The sequence below is a fragment of the Rhodofomes roseus genome (genome assembly GCF_022264815.1).
Source record: "Rhodofomes roseus strain CIRM-BRFM 1785 chromosome Unknown C8Q71scaffold_19, whole genome shotgun sequence".
NCBI classification, from domain to species: Eukaryota; Fungi; Basidiomycota; class Agaricomycetes; order Polyporales; family Fomitopsidaceae; genus Rhodofomes; species Rhodofomes roseus.
Window position 1 is genome coordinate 450,929 of NW_025952975.1, and position 20,104 is coordinate 471,032.

General features: G+C 55.9%; 7 protein-coding genes across 7 annotated transcripts; 5 read left to right on the plus strand and 2 right to left on the minus strand.

Moving 5' to 3' along the window:
* Positions 1 to 3,029: 3,029 nt before the first annotated feature.
* On the minus strand, positions 3,030 to 4,060 carry C8Q71DRAFT_725890 (uncharacterized protein; the record flags this gene model as incomplete). The annotated part of the gene is made up of 3 exons (XM_047921729.1): positions 3,030 to 3,746; positions 3,809 to 3,868; positions 3,923 to 4,060. The coding sequence occupies 3 exons, from the start codon at positions 4,058 to 4,060 to the stop codon at positions 3,030 to 3,032; spliced, it is 915 nt and encodes a 304-aa protein (XP_047776011.1).
* Positions 4,061 to 6,230: 2,170 nt separating this feature from the next.
* On the minus strand, positions 6,231 to 7,348 carry C8Q71DRAFT_774766 (uncharacterized protein). The gene is made up of 2 exons (XM_047924551.1): positions 6,684 to 7,348; positions 6,231 to 6,631 (listed from the first exon to the last, which is right to left on the minus strand). The coding sequence occupies exons 1-2, from the start codon at positions 7,188 to 7,190 to the stop codon at positions 6,560 to 6,562; spliced, it is 579 nt and encodes a 192-aa protein (XP_047776012.1). The 5' UTR covers positions 7,191 to 7,348; the 3' UTR covers positions 6,231 to 6,559.
* A 1,124-nt stretch (positions 7,349 to 8,472) lies between these two features.
* Positions 8,473 to 9,379, plus strand: C8Q71DRAFT_909702 (uncharacterized protein; the record flags this gene model as incomplete). Its single annotated transcript, XM_047929059.1, has 4 exons — positions 8,473 to 8,556; positions 8,612 to 8,839; positions 8,895 to 8,978; positions 9,030 to 9,379. Coding segments are annotated over exons 1-4 (708 nt in total), but the record flags the coding sequence as incomplete, so codon positions are not given.
* A 337-nt stretch (positions 9,380 to 9,716) lies between these two features.
* Positions 9,717 to 10,877, plus strand: C8Q71DRAFT_195391 (uncharacterized protein). The gene is made up of 4 exons (XM_047916902.1): positions 9,717 to 10,061; positions 10,120 to 10,269; positions 10,323 to 10,396; positions 10,447 to 10,877. Exons 1-4 carry the CDS (start codon positions 9,795 to 9,797, stop codon positions 10,697 to 10,699), a joined length of 744 nt encoding a protein of 247 aa, XP_047776014.1. The 5' UTR covers positions 9,717 to 9,794; the 3' UTR covers positions 10,700 to 10,877.
* A 611-nt stretch (positions 10,878 to 11,488) lies between these two features.
* On the plus strand, positions 11,489 to 12,387 carry C8Q71DRAFT_860519 (uncharacterized protein; the record flags this gene model as incomplete). Its single annotated transcript, XM_047927809.1, has 4 exons — positions 11,489 to 11,554; positions 11,607 to 11,852; positions 11,923 to 11,997; positions 12,070 to 12,387. 4 exons carry the CDS (start codon positions 11,489 to 11,491, stop codon positions 12,385 to 12,387), a joined length of 705 nt encoding a protein of 234 aa, XP_047776015.1.
* Positions 12,388 to 16,823: 4,436 nt separating this feature from the next.
* C8Q71DRAFT_195466 (uncharacterized protein) lies at positions 16,824 to 18,011 on the plus strand. Its single transcript, XM_047916903.1, has 5 exons — positions 16,824 to 16,881; positions 16,941 to 17,052; positions 17,119 to 17,186; positions 17,243 to 17,404; positions 17,467 to 18,011. The coding sequence occupies exons 2-5, from the start codon at positions 16,972 to 16,974 to the stop codon at positions 17,846 to 17,848; spliced, it is 693 nt and encodes a 230-aa protein (XP_047776016.1). The 5' UTR covers positions 16,824 to 16,881; positions 16,941 to 16,971; the 3' UTR covers positions 17,849 to 18,011.
* C8Q71DRAFT_195472 (uncharacterized protein) lies at positions 18,012 to 19,331 on the plus strand. The gene is made up of 3 exons (XM_047916904.1): positions 18,012 to 18,213; positions 18,271 to 18,876; positions 18,927 to 19,331. The coding sequence occupies exons 1-3, from the start codon at positions 18,175 to 18,177 to the stop codon at positions 19,230 to 19,232; spliced, it is 951 nt and encodes a 316-aa protein (XP_047776017.1). The 5' UTR covers positions 18,012 to 18,174; the 3' UTR covers positions 19,233 to 19,331.
* Positions 19,332 to 20,104: the final 773 nt, after the last annotated feature.

The following is a 20,104-nucleotide window of genomic DNA, read 5'->3' on the forward strand; positions in this document are numbered from 1 at the left end:
GACAGCAGAACGCTTGGGCGAGCAGCTCATATACTCGATGAGCATATCCGCCGATGTCATGCTGAGCCCATTACACCAGATAAAGAATGCGAGAGACAAATCTGGTGCGCTGCAATGGAGCGAGGCGAGTTAAGAACTTGTCCGCTGCCTTCATGGAAAGCCGTCCTATGCACCCAGTTCTTGGCATACTGTTTGGGACATGGCATGCGGGGGCCGCAAACGGCGGCATGATGGAAGAGACCTGTTCTGTGATTGGATGGCCTGTTCCATCAAGAGACGATGACAGGAATTGCTGAACCACAGCTTTTGGACGCCACAGGCTGTGAAGCCTGCTCTGAAGGCCTGTTGGTTCTGCAGTGGATGTGAGTCTGCAGTGGATGTGAGTCTGCAGTGGATGTGAGTCTGCAGTGGATGTAGCGTAACAACATGAAACAGACAAGCTACGTACCTCCCTCCGCTTTGAATAACACAATTCGAAGCGTCACTGAGGAGCGATCTTTTAGGCGGTTGTAGCCTCGTATTGCCCGTGTTGTTTGGCTCATCGACTGTCAAAGCTGTAGAAGTAGATGCGACGTTGAGTAAAAAGCTCGGAGGGGCGCGCTTTCATCGCTGTGAAGGCGATATACCAGAGGCGAACAGATTGTGGATGGATACCAATGACAGTCAATCCCGGTGATTCGAGCGGCCACGGTGGCGGCCACTAGCCTCACTGGCACTAATAGGTGGCAGCGGTAAGCGCACTTGAGCTTGAGCGCTTGGATTCTGGATTTCGCCTGAACGCGATCACGTGCGATATAACAGTCATCCGGTTGCGACTCATGCACCCCGAGCCTCCAACCTTCGATTTCATGATAAGTATGCTGCTCGCGACCTCGACGTGTACGTCTTCTCGAGCTTATTTGCATCCACTGCGGCTCTACCTTTGATAGGGAAACAACAGCTGTTGACCTCTCTAATTGATGTTCGTCGCGTTCAAGTTGAACTGATACGCCGACCGGTAGCTGCAAAGCTGGCAGCACCATACCGACGCAATCCAGACGGGCTCGTCTACTTAGCCTATCAAACGCGCAGAACAATGAAGCTTCCTCGCCTCGGGATCAAGTCAGGATACGTCTATACCAACGCGACACTGCTATACACGAAGCTACATACTCATACACGATAGTCGCACACGAAAACAATGAGCCGATCGCAAGACGCAGAAGATATGCTGCTATAAACCCAACACCTTCATCTTCATTGATGAGGAACTATCATAGTGGGCCGTCGACGTTGATTTCATTCATGAGGAGCGGTCGAGTCGGTGGGATACTCCGCTTCTTCTACGTCTCGAGGGAATGGTCTCTCGGAGTCATAATTGACGTCCACAGAATCTGCAAGTGATGGCCCAGCCAAGCCATCAACGTCTAGCTCGGTCGCCAGCTCGCCGTCGCGGTGACGTAGGGTGTGCTCAGGCTCGGCGGCCTTAGTGCGCAAACGACCGAGTTGCTCTATCTTAACGGTATCGTCAATATTCGTCGGCCGTTGTATGACCAGGAGCACTTACAGTGATGACATCCCTAGGTGCTGCTCTGACATATTGATCCCTATCCCTCCTCATAGTAGGAACAACGTCTTGCACTGATGGCCTCGCCCGGGCATCATTGCTTGTGGCCGTATGCCCGGGTCGAAGCCTGGCATTCACTGGGGAGCCCACGTGCCCTCGTACTCCGGGTCCTCGGGTTGTGGACGCGGATGTGATCACCCTCTCGTGTTCTTCGATGCGTTCCACTGCTTCAACGGGTAGACGAGACGCCACCAGTTGAGGTCTGACACCGGCGTGAGGGTGTCGAGAATGTGGGGCGGGCTCGCGCCGGCTTCGAGTCCGGGTCTGTACTATTTCCTCGAAGGCAAGCTACTGTTGGCTTCAGTGACTGACCGCAATGCGATGCTCTGCACAGACTCACGAAGTCATCGATCATTCGCTGGGTCGCCATTGGAAGTGCGTGATAGTCAAATCCGTGCTTGAGGAATGGCTATGCAGGGCTATACACAGTCGCAGGGAAATCGAGTGGGATGCGGTCGGCGGCTGTGGTTTCAGGTCGCGAGGTCAGGGCCACTCATATATACCTTCCCGGTAGCGATTTTGAAACCCAGCACAAGCAACTTCACAGAAAAGGAAAACGCCAGGTTGGCCACAGCACACGCGCGCAAAACAAAGCACGCCAAACGTGGTAGCCGGGCCACGCCCCACTGGATCTGGGATGCCGCCACATGTCTGCGTCTTCTTGTGAGGGTCACTTCGCCGCCGCCCACGGTACACTACTGACTGTAGCTCGACAGTGACAAATGCTTATCGTCACGTTCGACGCACATCGTTCCATATCCGCGCGTCCGACCCCGGGCTGCTATCCTTTGCCACTGCCCGCTGGTGGGTTGCTACGGCTGGAATTTCTCGTTTGTAAGTTGTGGGCGTGGGCGTTGTCAAGTTGAACAATGCCAAGACCCAACATCACGACGGCGTTCAGAGTGGTGTCGCACAAAACGAGTGATCCGGTGGCCACACACCGGCCACCCGAGGCTCGCAGTCAGCGCCGGTGGCGTCACCGCTCACCCTCCCCACAAAACTGCCCTGTTGCCACGGACTCAGAGAGTTCGGCGTGCCTCAATAGGAGCCTGATTGGCGATCATCATGTCTACCAGGCTGCTCGCAACTCCTCCGCCCGCTGAGCCCAGCCTGAGGCCGTGGGCGCTTGGCCGTGGTTACAACTCTTCGTCTGAGCCTCTACTCCGGCACTTAATGCTACTGCCAGTCATTGTCGCAGGACTCGCACTTCAAAGGGACTCGGACACATACGCCTGGTATCAGGAAGTGGCTGTGGTATTGGATTGGAGTAATTTACGCAAACAGGGACGATTCAGCAACAAAGGGAATACATGATGTAGTATGGTATACGGCTACAGAGACGGAAACAGGAAATCATACGAATACACTACCAAGGGCCCGCTCGAAATTCGTCAAAAATGCGGCACCCGACCGTGCCGGCGTCCTACTTCACTGGCAGCAGCTTGCCATCCCCGCCCATGTGCCGCGCTTCCCAGTAAAACGTTTTGAGTGCCGATGACTTTGCATAAATGGGAAGTTTCCTCCGCTTCGCCTTCGGGGTTTCCTCAGGCAGCGGAGTTGGCGTCTTCCTCTTCTTCGAGGTGGTCGGCGACTGAGACGACTCGGGTTCGTACTCAATGAATTCGTAAACGAGTGACGCCGTCTGACTTCCCGATGTTGGCGCTGGAGCCTGCGCCTGTTCGGTGGCCGGCATGGAGTGGGTGTCGGAGGTAGCAGGAGTGGACTTCGCCGTCTGGCGTCGTGCCTTCTCCTGTACAATCTCTAGGATGGACCGGTTCGCACCAGGAGCCTCTCCGCCTGAATGATGCCTGGGCACCGGGGGTGCCTCGACCGTAGTGCCCCCCGGCAAGGGCCGGTCCCACAGCGTTTGCACCAGTTGTCGTGAGCGCGATATCCGTGGGGCTGGATCGAATCTGAGTCCGCGAGAGACAGTGGGAGCGGGGGGAGGGGCAGGCACTGATGGTGGAGTCGAGGCGACGTCGCCGTCCTCCCAGCGCTGCACGCAGCTGGACTCCATGTTTGCAGAGTTGGTCGGGTCTGGCAAGATGGGAGCACGTTCCGTGTTTGCCCTTTCAAAGAATTCTTCGTTTGAAAGACTAGAGTTCGCGTAGAACGCCGTCCATGTGGCGTGCTGTATATCCTAGTTTCAGTGTAAGCACATATAAGTATGATGCTACATGGAGAATACGAAGTACGACGTACCGAGGTCACCCAGGATATATCAATGAAGTCGGGCACAGCGTAGTCGCCGTCAAGGTATTGCTAATTGCGACATCTCAATGCTTGTGAGACATATGGACGAACTGTACTACGTACCAGGACCGCATTCTGCCAGTCATCACAGGACCCGAGCTGCGCAGGAGCTGGCTTGGTCTGCGGGAATTGAACTTGTGGGTCGATGACCGAGGGGAAAGAGTAGACAAAGGCGAAGTCGGTGCCAAACTTGTCGGCCATTGCGGGTAGGGCGAGTGTGTGAAGAGAGGCTAGTGCTGAGGTTGAGGAAGCCTTGGCTGAGAGGATTGTCGAGCGTTGAAACAAGGAGCGTCCATTGCAAGTCTGCGCCGTCATTTATAGCAGCACGTCGTCCACGGCTGAGGTAAGGAAACACGAGGTGCCGACGAGGGCGAGCGGACGCGTCCAAATCCTTCGACGCGTACAGCCATTGTGCAGCATTTCGGCCCGTTCATTTCGATGGCGGATCTGAGGCAAATAGAAGCTACCGACGCGAGGCAGCAAAAGGACGACCGGATGCGGTACGAATGAATTGAATGTGATAGTAAGAGGGTCTGCCATGAGGCTCTGTTCGAAGGCGGCGGGAGTGATGAGGCAGACGCGTCGGCGCTACCCTGAGTCCGCAGTGACGGCTTCCTTCGGACGACGATTTGGTTGGTGAAACCAGACTTGCGTGGAAATTGAACAAATCCCCAAGGACCGCAGGACCGGGAACAGACTTGCCATAGTCAGCCAGTCGAGCGTGGGACTTCTCGCTGGGCTACCGTTTCAACGGCACGCGCGTGATCCCCAGGAAGGTCGGGAAGCTTAGAAATCGCGTCCACTTGAGCTTGCATTGTCGTCGCTGGAAGACATCCTTACCAAATCGGGACGCGAGGCTGTGGCGCTTGCGTTCTGTAGCAGTCTGTAGCTGCACCGATGCGCGGCGCTCGCCGGTGATCAATCGAGCCACTCGGCGCCCTTCATTTCGCTTGTGAGCTGGTCCACGGCAGGCCGCGCGAGGTTGCTAGGTTGGCGAGCTCCGTTGGCGCCAGAAGCCTGAGGCGCGGTTCGCGGTCAGATCCCGCGATCTGAGTCTACCAAACGCGATAGAAGAGTCAGCCGCAGGTTGGCCACAGGCGCATGGAAGACATTCCCTACCCATTTTCAGGGGCCATGGCGATGCTTGTGCTTCTGTGAAGAGTGGTGTATGCCGTAAATTTTCGTCCTGGACGAGGGGGCATGGTGGCGAGATCGTCAGTTCGTGCAGCGCTTCTGGTGAGGATTGGTCTCTGGACGCCCTGGCCCGGCTCCTCCCTTCGAGCACTATGCTGTGCAGCGGCCCGCAGCCCACGAGAGTAGGCAGCTCGAGCCACGAACCTCCGCCGACGGCAGCTGCCTACGGCGGACGCTCCGCCATTGTCGCCCACGTTTCTATTGTCCCCCAGGCCTCGCGCATCCCGCTTGGGCAGTGCTTGTATTCGTCTACGTAACGATCGGGCGCAAAGCGTGTTCATCCGCCACCGTGTCCGCTGAGATCTGAGAGATCTAGGAAACGGGACGCGTCAGCAAGTGCCACTCGGGTAGATTTGGGACGAAGTCCAGGACCCCGAGGGACTGAGGCGGTGGCCGGACTGCGAAGGCGGCGTGTGCTACTTTCCGTCAACGTTACTGGTCATCAGAGCAGACCCCGGACAAGGCGCTTCCGAGGGACTCGGAATGCACCTCCCCCCCCGGACGGTAGCGCACTGACCAGTGCGACGCGGGCGCAGGGTTTGTCGGCCGCCTTTATTGGCGGCCAGAAGTGACCTGGGAGTGGACACAGGAACCGATACACAATGGCATTGCCATGGGGCACGGCGGTGACGTCGTGCTCGCAGGTCGTGGCCCGCTCCCAAAGGTTGCTTCTGACAATTGCCCTTGCTTTCCCTGTGCCGTCCACTTGTCTTTGTCCGAGCCGCGCGACGACTGAAGTCGACACACCTATGCGAGACGCGTCCAACCTCATCAACGTACCTCAGACGCTGAGCTTCGCCGCTCCGGCTGCTCTCGATCCCGTCGCGCAAGGCAGCCACTCGTTCGATGATACAACGACGAGACGACCTGAACAGTCCTCTCTATCGTGCACCTCGAGGTCGGCCACTGCTCCAAATCAGACCAGTAGCTGACCTCGCAGGTCGTATTCTTCGACCCTTCGAGAGGAGAGCTACAGAACGAACATGTATACCTACATGTCTCGCACGACGGACGGCATCCAGACGACGTAGAATCCGCGAGCCTGTAGGCCTTGTGGCTTGTACCGCTCTTGGCCCGGCAACAACTCGAATGCATCTCAGAAAAAAGACATCGTAGAGAAGTCGAAACACGCACAGTGCAAAGCAACTCTTGTCGTCCTTTGGATTGAATGTGAGTCCTACACACTGCTTACCGTTCTCTTAGTTGACATGCCCTGCAAAAGTCAACTCACGCAAGCACGTCAGGGAGCGCTGCGCGCATGGTCAACGCCTCGGAACATCTTCAACGAAGAGCGACCGGTCCGTTGAGGTGAGATCAGACATCGGACAAGGTAGCAATGAAGGTTATGGTGCGTAGCTCCATCTAAGTCAGGTCGCGCACGAACTGACCTACGGTGTACAAGCTGTCGGATGTCTACCGGCCAGAAGTCCCATAGTACGCCACGGCCCTTGCTCGGAAGGAACAGCAAAACAGCATGCAGGAGGAGGGGAGATAATCCCATCATGACTAGAACGGTAGCTTGGTGTAGCTGGTGGCTTGAGGGATGCTGGCGGGGTTGGGGATTTTCCGACGGTACGACTACCGCAGACTCAATCTTCCGCACGTCAAGGCCAAAAGCCAGGAAACGTACCGCTTTGAAGCCGACAATGCGTTTCGACATATGCTCCATCGCCTTGCGCCGCTCCTCCTCCCTCGCTTCGCGCGTTCGCTCCCACTTGTGACCCTTGAACATCCTCCGCCTCCCAGCGTACAGCTTGCTGCCTATCTCCGCACCCGGTACTGCCTTCTTCTTCTTCAGCTCACCCTCCCATTCTACGTCTTGCGCCCATACTTCCTCGCTCGGTGACGCGCTTGTGCCCGTGGCACTCTGCGTGCTTGCTGCCGTGGCAAGCTGCTGGACACCGAGTTTCAGTCCTGGAGGGAGAAGATGGAGCGTGTTGCTCGCGCGGGCAAGTTTTACGAGCTCGGCCTGCCGACGGAGCGAGTACTTCGGCGGAGCCCAACGTCCAGACTCTGGGTTCTTTCGCGGGAGGAACGGGTTGGGGACCTTCGGACGAGTAGTCGCCTCGGGGGCCGCAGTCAGGGCTGTTGCCAGCTCCTTCAGTCGGAACTGTTTGATTGCTTGCAAGGCGGCCATTGTGGGGTGATGCACGCGCCCCAGAGGTTTGAGACGGCGGCGAAGGCGGAGAGGTCGGCGACGAGCACCAGTATGAGCTGTGGCGGACCGCTGAGCCCGTCGTTGCAGATCGGCACCAAACAACGTCAAACACGCAGTCCCGGTCAAGCAAGTCTTGACGTTCGTCGTCGTTGGTCCTTTCGACCTGACGCTCTTGGACCACGAACTCGACGGTACCTGATCTCAACATTGTTGTTGTCTCCTGTCGCATTTAATGTGGGCTTCGCGCAACGTTGGATCGGCTGTCTCAGGCTCTCAGGCTGGCCGTGCCAACGGCGCTAGTCCGAGGACTGCTGCTGGCGGCGTCCTGGTTTCTCTTGAATGCATCCACGATCTCGTCCTGTCCGCGTACGTCCTACGGATCTATTCATCTCTTCTACGTTACTGTTCACAAGATGACAGCGTCCACGACTCTGCAAACCTTGTGTCACTCGAGCCATCTCTGGGTGTTAGACGTGCGGGTGGTGCGCGCCTCCCTTTGATCGGGCTGTTGTACAACTCCACGATAAGTTGTCTCAATCGACACATCCATAGCCGGAGGGTAACTTAAGGATGCGTGCTTTCACCACGAAACATCAATTCTTCGCAATGATACTGCTCCGGAATTGGTTTGGCCAAGTCCAGAGAGGCCGCCCTGAACGCGTCACTCATCTCGTGGAGGAAAGACCAGTACGTCGTGATTCTCATGGTCAGGCACGGAGTGGCCCTCGGGTAGTAATGGCTTGCTTCTGCCCGTGCCATGGGATCGCGATGTGGCTCAGCTGGTAGTGGCATATTGCTGTTTCTGGCAGGCCTTGTAGGCCATAGCCGCGGACGGTTGGCCTGAGTACCCATCTCGTCTCCGGGCGCACACCCGAGTACGCGCCGTCTATCCCCTTTCAGGCAGTTCGCTAAGTAGCTGCAGTTCGAAGTAGCCCCTATCAGACTGGTTGATGTGTCGCCAAAGTACAAGGAGCACTTGCTCGGCTCGAGAACAATTTTGACAGCGGGCGCTCTCAGTGTCTACGATTGCGATCTGTGCAGTCCGTTTTGGCGAGGCCAGAGACGCACCGGAAGCAATATCCGAGACTCTAGTCTCAACTGGGTCATCTATCGAGGATGTGACTTCTCACACGTGCCCGTGAAAACTGCGTTGCCGCCGTCTATCGACTAGACTTCTGCTTCTAGGGACAATCTACTGTAACATAAATATCCCTCCCAGTTGCGCTTCTCGTGCTGCGGATTTCTTCGACGACAGACCTTTACCTGTACAATCCTCTTACTACGTCCAGTCCACAACATGTCCTTTCTCACAGGGAGACCAATACCCTTCGAGAATGAGTTTCAGGTGCGTACTACATTGATTCTCAAGGTAGTGGGCATTAGCTGACTTTATCGTCCAGCTCGACACGTCGGCCTACAGCCTGTGGAGCGACGCTTTCTTGCTCGGAAGCATGCCCGAGTACCCCAATTCCATGTTCGACCCCGAGTTAACACCCGCATTGCAAGTACCCTACGGAATGCCTGCATCGGAGGACTGGGGCACCCCAGAAGAGATACCTGGTAACGGCGAGGACATGGTGGACGGATACTCAGAATATGACTATCACCATAGCTCATATATGTCTACCGTAAGTGCCTATGCTGGCAGACTCTTCGACTTCCATGATGACGGTCATTGCGCAGACTGGCGAGACATCACTTTCTGGACAGGTCGACGCTGCTCCGGAGCTGGTCCCAGATGCGGACAACGATCTCGGTCAGATATATGTGAGTGCATCTCAGCGATGAAACACGTAATATCAAACCGATTGCTCGCAGTACCGAAAGTACAAGGGGCTTCGTTATCCGCTTCGGAAACAACCTGATGACGAGTCGGGTTATCTGTGTGGGTTCGGCAACTGTCGCTCGCGATTATCTTGCACTAAGGACGTGGGCCGGCATTACGCAAGTGTGCACTGCTGCAAGACATATAAATGCCCAAGTTGCAAAAACCACCTGTCGCGCGCGGACGCACTCAAGAGACACGCGAAGAGAACGGATTGCGGTCCTGCGATCCTGGCCGACGTTAACAGAGAGCTGGCGGAGAGGCGGGCAAGGGGTGAGAGATGCTGCGGGCCAGTCGACAGCCTGAATCAGCTCAAACCCGAACGTCATCTCGGGTATTGCACGGTATGGCTTCCTGTTGGCAAGTCGAACGGCTCGAACGCGGTCGCCAATGCTTCATGACCCCTGTTCGCGCATCGTGTGTAATGCATACTTTTACTTCGTTCGCTATACTTATGTCTTAGTGTCCCTGTCCCTCATACCCTGTCAGTGTTCGTAGCAAGTGTTTCTTTAGTCTATCGATTCGTGTCTGAGTCTCTGTAGCTGATAGTGGTCGTCACGATGTAAACGCACAATACACTCTCCTCCTCCTCCTCCTCCGAGCTCTTCCGGGGTCCCGAGAACGCCCGAAGGGTAGACGCTTCGGCTATCGACTGTCGTGTTCATGTAGCACTGTTCAGTCTCTGACCGACCATACCGCGCCACCGCGACCCTCTCAATCCTTGAACTCATGAACGGCGGAGGAAGCTCTCAGCCCTGATGACAAGTGAAGAATCAACGGATAGTGGCAATTGTGCAGAATACATGAAAAATTTGCTATGGAACTCGTGCGGACTCTCGGAGGCAGAATACGTGTGTTCTAGAGTTGACTTGTCGAACACAGACAGTCTACATTGCGAAGTATGGTTGAGAGCCGGATTCGAGTACGTCTCGGCCGGAATGACCACCATCGTGCGGGGTTCGTCGAGATTGTGCGCCCGATTGTATGCGTCGCTGCCCTGCAGCTCCACGTCGAGCGTTCTGTTGGCAAGTAATCATCTATGGATACACAGTCCCGAAAAAAAACTCACGTCTAGTACCCCAGCGTATCATGCTCTGTTGCCAACATAAGAGAAAGTCACTAAGACGTCGAAGCATGCAGACCATGCGCTTCAGATGTGCTGCCGATGTGCCCACCCTTTCGGTCTTCTGCGATGAAGAGGGCGCTAATGTAGTAACGCGACCGAGGTCATTGGTACGTGATCTTATTCGCGAGTTAGTCCGCGTTGCAGTCCTTTACAGGCGCAGCCTACAAGAAACGTCTCGAGACGTCGGCCTTGTCCCAAAGCGAGGCCTGACGTCGGCCCCAGCATCAGAGCCCTGTAAGCCCCTCCCCGCTGTCGGGTGTACTTGTAATTGACCACTGCTCCAGTCCGACTGCCTGCATCGCTGTCGAAGGCAGGCGGACTCTGACGGCCTCGCGGATCGACCGCGTGTTCACAAAACGAACGACCAAAAGGGGAAATCATCGGCGAGGACAATGGGTTCGCGATGCCGCGCAACGTGGCCAACAGTGGCTTCGCATCGGGCGCCGCGACCGCGCACCCGACTTTGGTGTGCCGACGAGCGCCCTCCGGACGCTTTGGCGGGCTATGCTAGTGACAGCCACCAGGCACATTAAGTGACTGCAGCGGCAGGCTCAGGCTACTACACGTGCAATATGGGGACAGCGGACGAAGGCCAGCTGGAAAACCTAACAGGTCTGCTGTATCTGGGGTACCAACCGGTATACCGCCGGGGTCCGTGTTCAACCCGCCATTTCGATCGTTCTGCTAGCAGGTCATGGTCATGCCTTCAGGATCCTGGCCGACGTCTGGCTTGCTATCCAATTCAATAGGTCGTACTAATTAGTTTTCCCGATCGCGGGGCGGAACCTTCCATCAGGTAACGGAGATGTAGGAGCTCGCCGACAGGGTGCCCATGTTTCACTTCAGACAAAGTAGGTTTTGGAAATGTCTATCAATACTCCTTCCTACGTAAACTCAACGGGCGTCTACAGATGCTATCGTTCAACCGAAGGGGCCTCAGCCCAGCCGCCGCTCACCTGCCTCTCGAGCCACGACATCCGTCACTCACGTCTCGGTCTGCCCATCGTGCAGAAGTGAGCGCGGGCTTACACGTAGCAGGCTCGGCTCTGCTACCGCACAGTGGGTCATGCGGAGAAGCGGTCGAAGTGGTCGATGGAAACTTGCTCAAATTGGTCATCGACGATCAATCCTCCATGGCAGGCTTCTTCCGAGATCTTCGATCGACGACAGAACCCTCTACGAGCCCGATGCATAACTCGCTGGTGAATGGATCAGACTCAGCGAATTACCACGCTCGAGAGTTTAAAGAGAGGTGCGGGGGGATGCGATTAGCTGCCCTTTCCAGATCACGTCCTCGAGATACTTGTCTATCCTCTGACTTGAAACATGGCCATGTTCAAATTCCCACTTGAGTCTCTTCAGACTGTTGATTTTGCGCCTCGCCTCGTTATCGTAGGTACTACTCCGCTCCACATGTGCTACGTGCTGACTCTCCTGGTCATAGCCCCCTGCCGTCTTCCCTTCCAACCACTGGGCATCTAGGATGGGTTCTCTGAACCCTCACACCGAGTGCGGCATATCAGGGAACATGCTTCCCTACGAATTGGCTGTCTCTGTCTTCTGGAGAGCCGAGTTCACTACCTCCCCGGAGACCTCCGATCGCTCCCAAATCACGCTTGGCCACATGATCAAGGATTTCGTACTTGAAGGTCCTGAACCGGCAGGGAACGACGTCTCTGGTGAGAGCGGAGTAAGTTGACATCTTACCATGACGCGTCACAGTTCAGGTGGGGCTGATACACTCGTGTCTGGTGTTTTAGGATGACGAGAGGGAAGAGCCTCGCAGAAAGAAGCGTCGCACCACCAAGGACTTTGGTGACGTAGTGCCCCTGCCTGTGAGTGCCTGCATTACGGCTTTGCTTTGTTCGGATACAGAGACTGACATCCATCGTTTGACCCTGGTACAGAAGCCGCACGCATGCTGTTTCGTCGGATGTGATGCGAGCTTTAGCAAACCAAAGGACCTGAAGCGGCATGAGGAATCCGTTCACCTGGGCTACTGTTATGTATGCCCGAGGTGCAAGAGCGTCCTCGGACGTGCCGATCAACTCAAAAGGCACATCACGAACTCATCTGAGGGCTGCTCGCAGTTCATGATAGAGGATCTGAGGGCAAGGGGTGCGAGCATAGGCACGCTCGAAGAGATCAGCCCAACGAATCATATCAAGCTCTATTATAAGAGTGACGCTACTGAGACGAGGCAGAAGGACAGTACGGATCCTTAGTATGTAGGCTGATAATCAGGTTCTAGCGATGTGTATGTACAGTACTGCAGAGTCTCGGTTGTAGCGTTAGTCTCCGTAGTGTAACTTACCAGTTGTATCGTTGGTGCATTATGTAATCCAAGTGACGTCGAGTCGAGGAAAAGGCGACGCTGGAGCCCACTTGCACAAACAAGCCCGCGCCGAATTCCGATGTGTTGTCCTGTACATCGCGATATTCATTTAGAGCTATAACTCAGTGGTAGAGGCCGGAGGTCCCCGGGGTCCTTTTTCCACCGCCCCGAGTCATCGCCCGGAGGGCATTTCTCTAAGGTTTGGGCACCCATACCCTGCCATGGACTGGCGCAGAGTCATTGTGCACAACCTGAACCTCCCTGCGAAGTGGAGAGTATGCCATCCGCGAGACTAACGACATGATAGCGGACGAAGCACTCATCTGGCTGCGGCTGCCAGATAACACAAGGCGAACGCCGGGAGTCAACGGTGGTCTTTACTACCGCTGCAGAGTGCAAGCTGTCAGTCGTCAGCACGCTGAATTGACTATTCCTGTGTAGAATGTGTTCTGATTGTCTCTACCTGCAGGGTACAACCACGGGACGTACACGTTTTGCCAGGTCATGGATTGCGTCTGACACGCAAGGGGCCCGTGATTCCAAGGCCTGGATATCCTGTACGACAGAACGCATCTCAAGCCTTGAAGACGATACAAACCGTATCTTGGAGTATGGATGCCACTCTTGCGGGACACTGGCGTCTCCTGTCCAGACCTAATCGTGTTCAACCTCTCATTGAATTTGGCCATGTTTCTTAGGCGTGATTGTCCCCGACGTATCCGAAGAGGACGTAGAGAGGAAATGCGCTAGACTGTACAGGCATTTACACATTAGCAAAAGTGAGTTACTAGCTTCAATGTTTGTCACGAACGCTGACCTGCGCGCCGCGCCCTGTCATCTCCGCCGGACGAGCCGGGATTGGCAAGGCCGGAAGGGCATTAGCCCTAGATCCCATCCCCTCGCGCGACGGGTCGGAAGGGAAGCATCACGTGTGGTGACATGCTACGCCTGACGAAGTCAGCGACATCGCACCTGAGTGCCCCGCCCACCAAAGGGTCACCCTGAGAAGAGCGAGCGCGCGCCGCACGCCAGGGATAATTCCAACACGCGGCAAAGTCTCTCTGGCTAACAGTGTTAGTCTGCACCTCTCTGCGATGCATAACGCGAGGCGGTCTGCTCTCCACCTGGCATGTGCAGCAGCGGAATCCCACCATCGAGCGGGCTCCGGTACTAGGGTCCGGAGGAAGGAATGCACCGCATGAAGGGATGATGCACCGCATCCTACCGCATCTGATTGGATGCTCCCTGCATGCGCCGTGGAAGATGCGCATCAGGAATGGCATCCGGATTTGGACTGATAACGGGGGACAATGCAAGGCGAACGCGGCTACGGAGCCTCTGGCGCCTATTGCTTCCCAGGCCTTTCACAGCGCTTCTGTCGGAATGCATAGTCTCTGATCACAACACAACGTGTGCGTGCAATTTGCGTTCATTTCCCGGTTACGCTTTATCCTGCTGATTGGTGCAGTGCGCGTGATCACTGGGGGAAAGGACTGGCCGTGTCACTCCCGTACCCTTGCCTGCTCTGCCGATCTACGGAGAGCTGCATACAGTCCCCGACCAGGACACGTAAAAATAGCGGTCTGAGCCGACTGCTCCTAGTCTCACCCCAACGCAAGAGCCTACAGCCCCACCTCGGTCGTTCCGCCGCGCGCCCTCCCTAACGTCCGCCGTCGCTCGTGTCCAGCGCCTGCCACACCCGCTCCCCACCCCCGCATATACTCCCCCTGAACATGACTTCTGAGACGACTCAGCTCGACTTGGAATTCTTGACGACTGCCATTAGACAGTTTCAGGAAGTGTTTGTGAGTTGTTACATCCAGTAAGGCGGCTGTTCAAGGCTTATGTCCTCATAGATTGCGACCATCGACGTCGGGGAGCCGTCGTCGGACGACATGGTGTCCGACATATCGCCAATGAGCACACGGCCAGCGTCGCCCGATCGCGTGGTCTACTCACGAACAGTCTCATGCTCTGCGTGGGAAGAAGGTTCTGGGGGGGAGAATTCCATGGAGCTCACGGAGGCGGAGCTGCTGGAGATTATGTGCCCGCAAAGGCTGTCTCCTAATGTTCGCGTTGGAGACGAGTCTGAGGAAATCTTAGAAGATGACGGTTACCTCGGAGATGACGAGGATGATGAGGAGCCCTGATCAACGTCGCGCATTGTACGTTCCCGTATTTGCCTCTCGTCTTCAACCTGCTAAGGCCTTGCGACTGCAGCACCAGTGTTGAAGTAGACGACGCACTACAGCGTATACCGCATTCCCCTCTCTCTACCTCCCCTCGAGCCCACACATGTATTGTTTTATATCCCTCGTCCTTTCGGCGCGAAGCGTTCCTCCGAATTGAACTGTATGATAGTGGCATAGTCACGGCGGCCCCGGAGCCTTGTACCAATAACCTGTAGTATCCTTGGGTCTTCAATGTGGAGCCATTTGATTCCTCGACTGCGTGGTACGACATTGAGAGACGTTGTGCAGCATAGAACACCAAAAGTTCGAGGACGTGACGAGGCCAGGCCCTGGGCGACTGGTCGAAGGCAAGACGCCCGACCAGGACGCGTTGAACACGATGCACGTGACTGCGTCGCGCCCTCGAGCCTCTGCGCGATGAACTCACTAGTACCGCCACTGCCTTATTCTGTGATAGCAATTCGTTCATTCAATCTCTTAGTGATGTCGTTTTTGAATTTGGTCCCTCTTCAGAGTTCATGCTGCGCCAAGCTCGAATAACTGCGATATCGTAGTGGCTTTCCGCGGCCGCTGCCAATGCATTCGAGCGTCCGACACCTGGGTCGGGCTACTACTAGCCTATACAATCCCTTCTCCTTACCTTAATGATAGGCTTTTCAGGTTCATAGATGTGAGCTGCTTCCGAACACTCGCTGGGCAATGATGCGCTTGCATGCGCCTTACTTCGACAGCGTCGCCGCCGCTCCTTGAACGTTGAGTGACCTTGCAGCGGAGTAGCACACGACTCGGATGCGACTGGCGAGTCGATGTATTACTGCATCATCTCATTCATCACTTATCTGGTCGCGCTATTGCTCGAGCTTTCCGCCATGAGCGTCAGGTATCTCTTGGTACGCGGGCGCCATTACATGGCCCGGGGTCCGAGTATATAGGGTAGTGAGCGGGTATTTCTGGCCACATTTCTGCGTGCCAAACGCGTCCGTGTGGATGGGCAGTCGGCTCTGCGCGCGAATTCTGATTCAACTGAGGATGTCGTATGCGCCTGACGAACGGCGTGCGCAGTTTTAGGTGGATGCGCTGCGAAACCGAGTCTGACGCGGGCACTTAGCAGACCTCTTCACATGTCGGCCAGTGCTATGTCTGGTGGTACGGATTCCTGGCATCTACTGTGATCACACATGGTCTACGCTCATGTTCCACGCTATACTCGAATGCGTATAGGCGAAGATTGGCGGTTATGTTCCGATTCCTCTGCATCTTCGTGTCGACGCCGGCCTAACGGTGAGCTTAGTACGCCACGCCACGGAACCAAGCTCATCTCACTCCGCGAGCATCCCGACCAGCTCAAAGAGAAACCGAGGCGTATGGACATCGCGTTCTCCCCAGTTCAGCGGTGCACATGCTGATCTGGGCTGTTGGTCCTCACTGCATGACTCGCGAGCACTAGTGTCGGAGCTGCCTGAAATTCTCATGCCACAGCTCTTTACGAACCTTCTGAACTTGTGAACTGACTTCGCTGATATATGCGCGAGACGGATATACAGAGATTGCCGTCCGTTGGGCTGTGACATCGTAGGGGAAGGATGATCAATGCGGCAGCTTCTCCTGGACTGTAGCGATGCTAGCGAACGGGTAACGCGGTCTAACTCGTCATGAATGTCTAGTACCGTTGCGCTGAGACGATCCTACTCACATTTCAAATCAATCCGCCTCCGTGTGCGTCATGGATCATCCGCCTTGCGTCGATCGGGCGGGCAAGTCCGAGTCGGGGAAACAAGCTTGCCCAGCGGCCCATCGGAGCCCATCGGGTCCTCCGCGATGCTCGAGCTTGATCGCCGGCCAGCGACAGCTACTCAACTTGTGTCAGGGGTCCCGAAAGAACGACGAAGCGCTGCCTGCAGGACGGTAGCCACCGGACAGCCACCGGACAGCCACCGTCGTCGATGCCGCGGAAAGGCCTCATGAACGCACAGCTACGACCTATGGACGCACCTATCATCCCGTCCCACCGGTCGTCTATGAATGCTCGGGGCGTATTCACTGAAAGACTGAACGAAGTGAAGTGCAGTTGTAGTCGTCTCTCCCGTTGGTAGAGACGGAACACATCGATCTTTCCTCGATTGAGGAAGATGTGCATCCCAGAAAAGCTACAGCCTCCTTTGCGTCGGCTGAAGGCTTGTGCAAAAGAATCAGTGAGAATACTATGCTCCACGTACCAGACGATGCAAGGACTCACAGTTTGTCGCCGCAGACAGCGAGTGGCACACTGTACACGTGTACACATGCCCGACGCGATTTGGCAGCCCTGGAGACATCGTAAGCCGCACATGCATTACGTCGAGCGCCGCCAGATTATAATGATTGTATGATGCTTGGAAACAATCTATTCCGTAAAGCCTGGGCTGACTACTAGTATGAGGTGGATTCAGGGATCGGAGCGAATGAGAGGGCCCTCACCTCGATACAACGCGTCGCTCCGAAACAGACCAAACATCCAGTACGTTGGGAAGCTATGCATCTTTGCAAAAATCATTAACCGGTGGACGTTCGCAGTGGCTGTCGAAAATGTGACACGATAGATAGTCCGTTTCCCGAATCGCCAAGCACTAACCCAGCGTCTGCCCACAAATCCTACATAGGCATACAGCCCTCGTCCCTCAGTAAGCAGCGAGGCTTGCGGTTGAACCGACGCGCAGAGGCATGGGAAACCCAGAGGTAGGCCTTACGAGACGCCTGAGTGCCTGTGCGCAGCGACAAGCTGACTTACCACTCTCCAGGAAGTTAAGCGCTCAATACGCATGGCATGCCTCCCGGGGGGGGGGGGACCCCGTCCGAAGGGATGGGACTGGCGGCCCCCCTGGAGTAGCAAAGGGAAGCTGCCATGTGAAATGCTCTCGCTGTGTGCGGCACCATGGATGGCGACTTTCTCTTCCAGCACGCCCTCCCTCACTCTCGTGTTTGGTTCCGTTGTTCCGGGTCCGTTCAAGTTCCATGCGGGCGGCGGAGGTACGGCGGCGGGCAGGCGCGCGCGCAAGATCCGCATTATCTGATGCGATACGCGAGGTCAGACACACTCGATTCGGCGGGAGCCATGCGCTGGTTGGTGTCCAATTTGGGAACATGGCAAAGGACAATGCAAGATGGGGTTGGCGACTGTGACGTGTGCCTATATTGGTGCCGCGAACCCTAAGGAAGCCCTTCTGGCGGAACGACCGGTGTTGATGCGACTCGGCGCGCTATTGAAATTTGCGTTCATTTCCCGGGTACGCTTTATCCTACTGATTCTATGTGCGTCCTGCGTAGGTTAGGTCTAGTCGGCACGTTACGTGCAACTGGATAGTTGAACGTGGGATCCTAGCCGAGAAGGCATAAGTACGGCGCTGCCCCTCCCCCGATACGTCCTCAATCCCGAGGCAATAAGCGACCTGCCACTACCCCTCCACCCTTCCAGACCTCCTCGTCGCCCCTCAGCCTCCAACACAGCGATGCCTCTCGTCCTCATACATGAGATTGCTTCTATCTTAGTACGTTGGCCTATTGTTAATCTGGCAAACTTTATGATTGACAATGGTCGTACTTAGTTCAAACACGTTGACGAGGATCCCGATCTCTCACAGTTTATCGACTATCCAGTAAAGAGGGTTGACCGCGATCCCGCGATCCTGACACCGGCACAAGTTCTATTCTGGCGTGAGGAAGCAGAAGAGCGGTTGCGCTGCCGTTTTGACGATGACGTTGTCGAGGCGGCATGCCGCCTCGTAGAGGGGCCGCCCTTGGAGCCAGAACTCTTCGCAGACGAGGGCTTACTAGAACTTTTTGAAGACGACCTTGAGGCCCTCTTCCCTTCGCCACCTCAGCGAATACCTACTTCAGACGCCGACGAGGACTCGTCTTCCGAGTCGGACGAAAGTCGGACGGCCGTACTCGAGTCGGAGGCGCATTCGGAAAGAGCGGCGAGCCCAACGTTAACGGCGTCGTCATCCAGGCTCGTCGAAGACGAACCTCAAGTTGAGGAGCCAGTTCGGAAGCAGACGAAGCAGGTGCTTAAGCGCAAGCGTTTGCTCTCCGATGTCGGCGACCCGGACTCGGAGGTGGACGGAGACGAGGATGCAGAGTCTTCCGATGACGATGAAAGGGCGTCGGCTTCAAGTTCAACTCACGCCGCCGAGGCGGGCACCTCGAGAGAAGTGGGTCTACTTTTGTTCGTGGTATTCGTCGTACTCATCTTCGGTCACAGAAGAGAACCCGCACCGGGAAGGGGAGCAAGAAGTGGGTGTGTCACTGCGGCATGACATTCAGTGACAAGCGAGATATGGTGCGCCACCAGAGGACGACGAAGGCTCACCGGGGAGAAGCCTCAGGGGTATATGAGTGCCCCGCTTGCAAGAGGACACTGAGCCGTCCAGATGCCTTTAAGAGGCATTTCACGGTGGACTCGGCGGCCGAGTGCCTCCGGCAACTTCTCGAGGACGCAGATGCCTCGAGTCTCGAAGACGTACCATCGAGGAACTACCTCAAGCTAGTACCCTTGCCGCCGACTTGAAACGTTCGTGAGCCGTGGGCGTATCTTGTATCTTGTGTATTATGGTCGCTGCTGTACTCACGAGTCGTGAGCCTCGTTGTATGTATGCTTCCGTACTGTTGCGTTAGTTCCATCATATCCGTACTGTATTTCTACCTCTGTCGCATGTGGAGCACTAGTCTTGAAGTCTATAACCCGATTCTTGGATGCCCGTCGTACTAGTAGTGTTCTTGATCATGTATTTGTCGAGATGTCACGATGCGAGCTTCAGAAACAAGAGCGAGCCATAGTTCAAAGCCAATGACAGAATCAACATGAGGATTGTCGCGCGACTCGGGACTCAAGTACTCAGAGGTCGTCGGGCCTGAGCTTCAGCCACAAGCGCGACGTAGGCACGTGACATGTGGCCCGACGCTCCAAAGCGTCTTGCCAGCGCTTGCTGTAGTTCTGCAGCTGCCCCGCTGCGCCGCCTATAGCACTTGGCCGAGTCAACGTCGGAGTCAACGTGCTATGAACTCTCCATTGCGCTCTACAAGTGCTCTCAAACGCACTCTCCGTCCCAGGCCGTCCTCTCAGTCAAATGCTCCGAACCTCGCGCCCGTCTGCCGTCGACACTACTTGCCACCCTTCACCCGCAGCTACGCAACTTCGCCCCTGCAACAATGGGTCCGCTCGAATTCTCGGATATCAACTGTGTTTACGGTTTTGATTGCTTTGGGAGTGGGGTCCACGGTGTACGGCGTGTAAGTCATCCTTCTCGCGGTATTTGTTCTCCTACCTTGGACTTCGGTCCCATCTTCCTACACCGGTCGGCTCCACGCACTGGCGAGGCGCAAGAGTCGGTGCTCTATGGGATTTCTGTGGACCGTATGGGGCAGACGCGGACAGAGGTC

Coding starts and splice junctions, on each gene's coding strand:
- C8Q71DRAFT_774766 (XM_047924551.1), bottom strand. CDS start 7,190: ATGGCCGCCTTGCAAGCAATCAAACAGTTCCGACTGAAGGAGCTGGCA. Junction 6,632..6,683: donor GCATTGTCGGCTTCAAAGCG/GTACGTTTCCTG, acceptor AGTCTGCGGTAG/TCGTACCGTCGGAAAATCCC.
- C8Q71DRAFT_195391 (XM_047916902.1), top strand. CDS start 9,795: ATGACAAGTGAAGAATCAACGGATAGTGGCAATTGTGCAGAATACATG. Junction 10,270..10,322: donor TAACGCGACCGAGGTCATTG/GTACGTGATCTT, acceptor TTACAGGCGCAG/CCTACAAGAAACGTCTCGAG. Junction 10,397..10,446: donor GGCCCCAGCATCAGAGCCCT/GTAAGCCCCTCC, acceptor CCACTGCTCCAG/TCCGACTGCCTGCATCGCTG.
- C8Q71DRAFT_195466 (XM_047916903.1), top strand. CDS start 16,972: ATGCCCGACGCGATTTGGCAGCCCTGGAGACATCGTAAGCCGCACATG. Junction 17,187..17,242: donor CGAAACAGACCAAACATCCA/GTACGTTGGGAA, acceptor GGACGTTCGCAG/TGGCTGTCGAAAATGTGACA. Junction 17,405..17,466: donor GAGGCATGGGAAACCCAGAG/GTAGGCCTTACG, acceptor ACCACTCTCCAG/GAAGTTAAGCGCTCAATACG.
- C8Q71DRAFT_195472 (XM_047916904.1), top strand. CDS start 18,175: ATGCCTCTCGTCCTCATACATGAGATTGCTTCTATCTTA. Junction 18,214..18,270: donor ATGAGATTGCTTCTATCTTA/GTACGTTGGCCT, acceptor GGTCGTACTTAG/TTCAAACACGTTGACGAGGA. Junction 18,877..18,926: donor AGGCGGGCACCTCGAGAGAA/GTGGGTCTACTT, acceptor CTTCGGTCACAG/AAGAGAACCCGCACCGGGAA.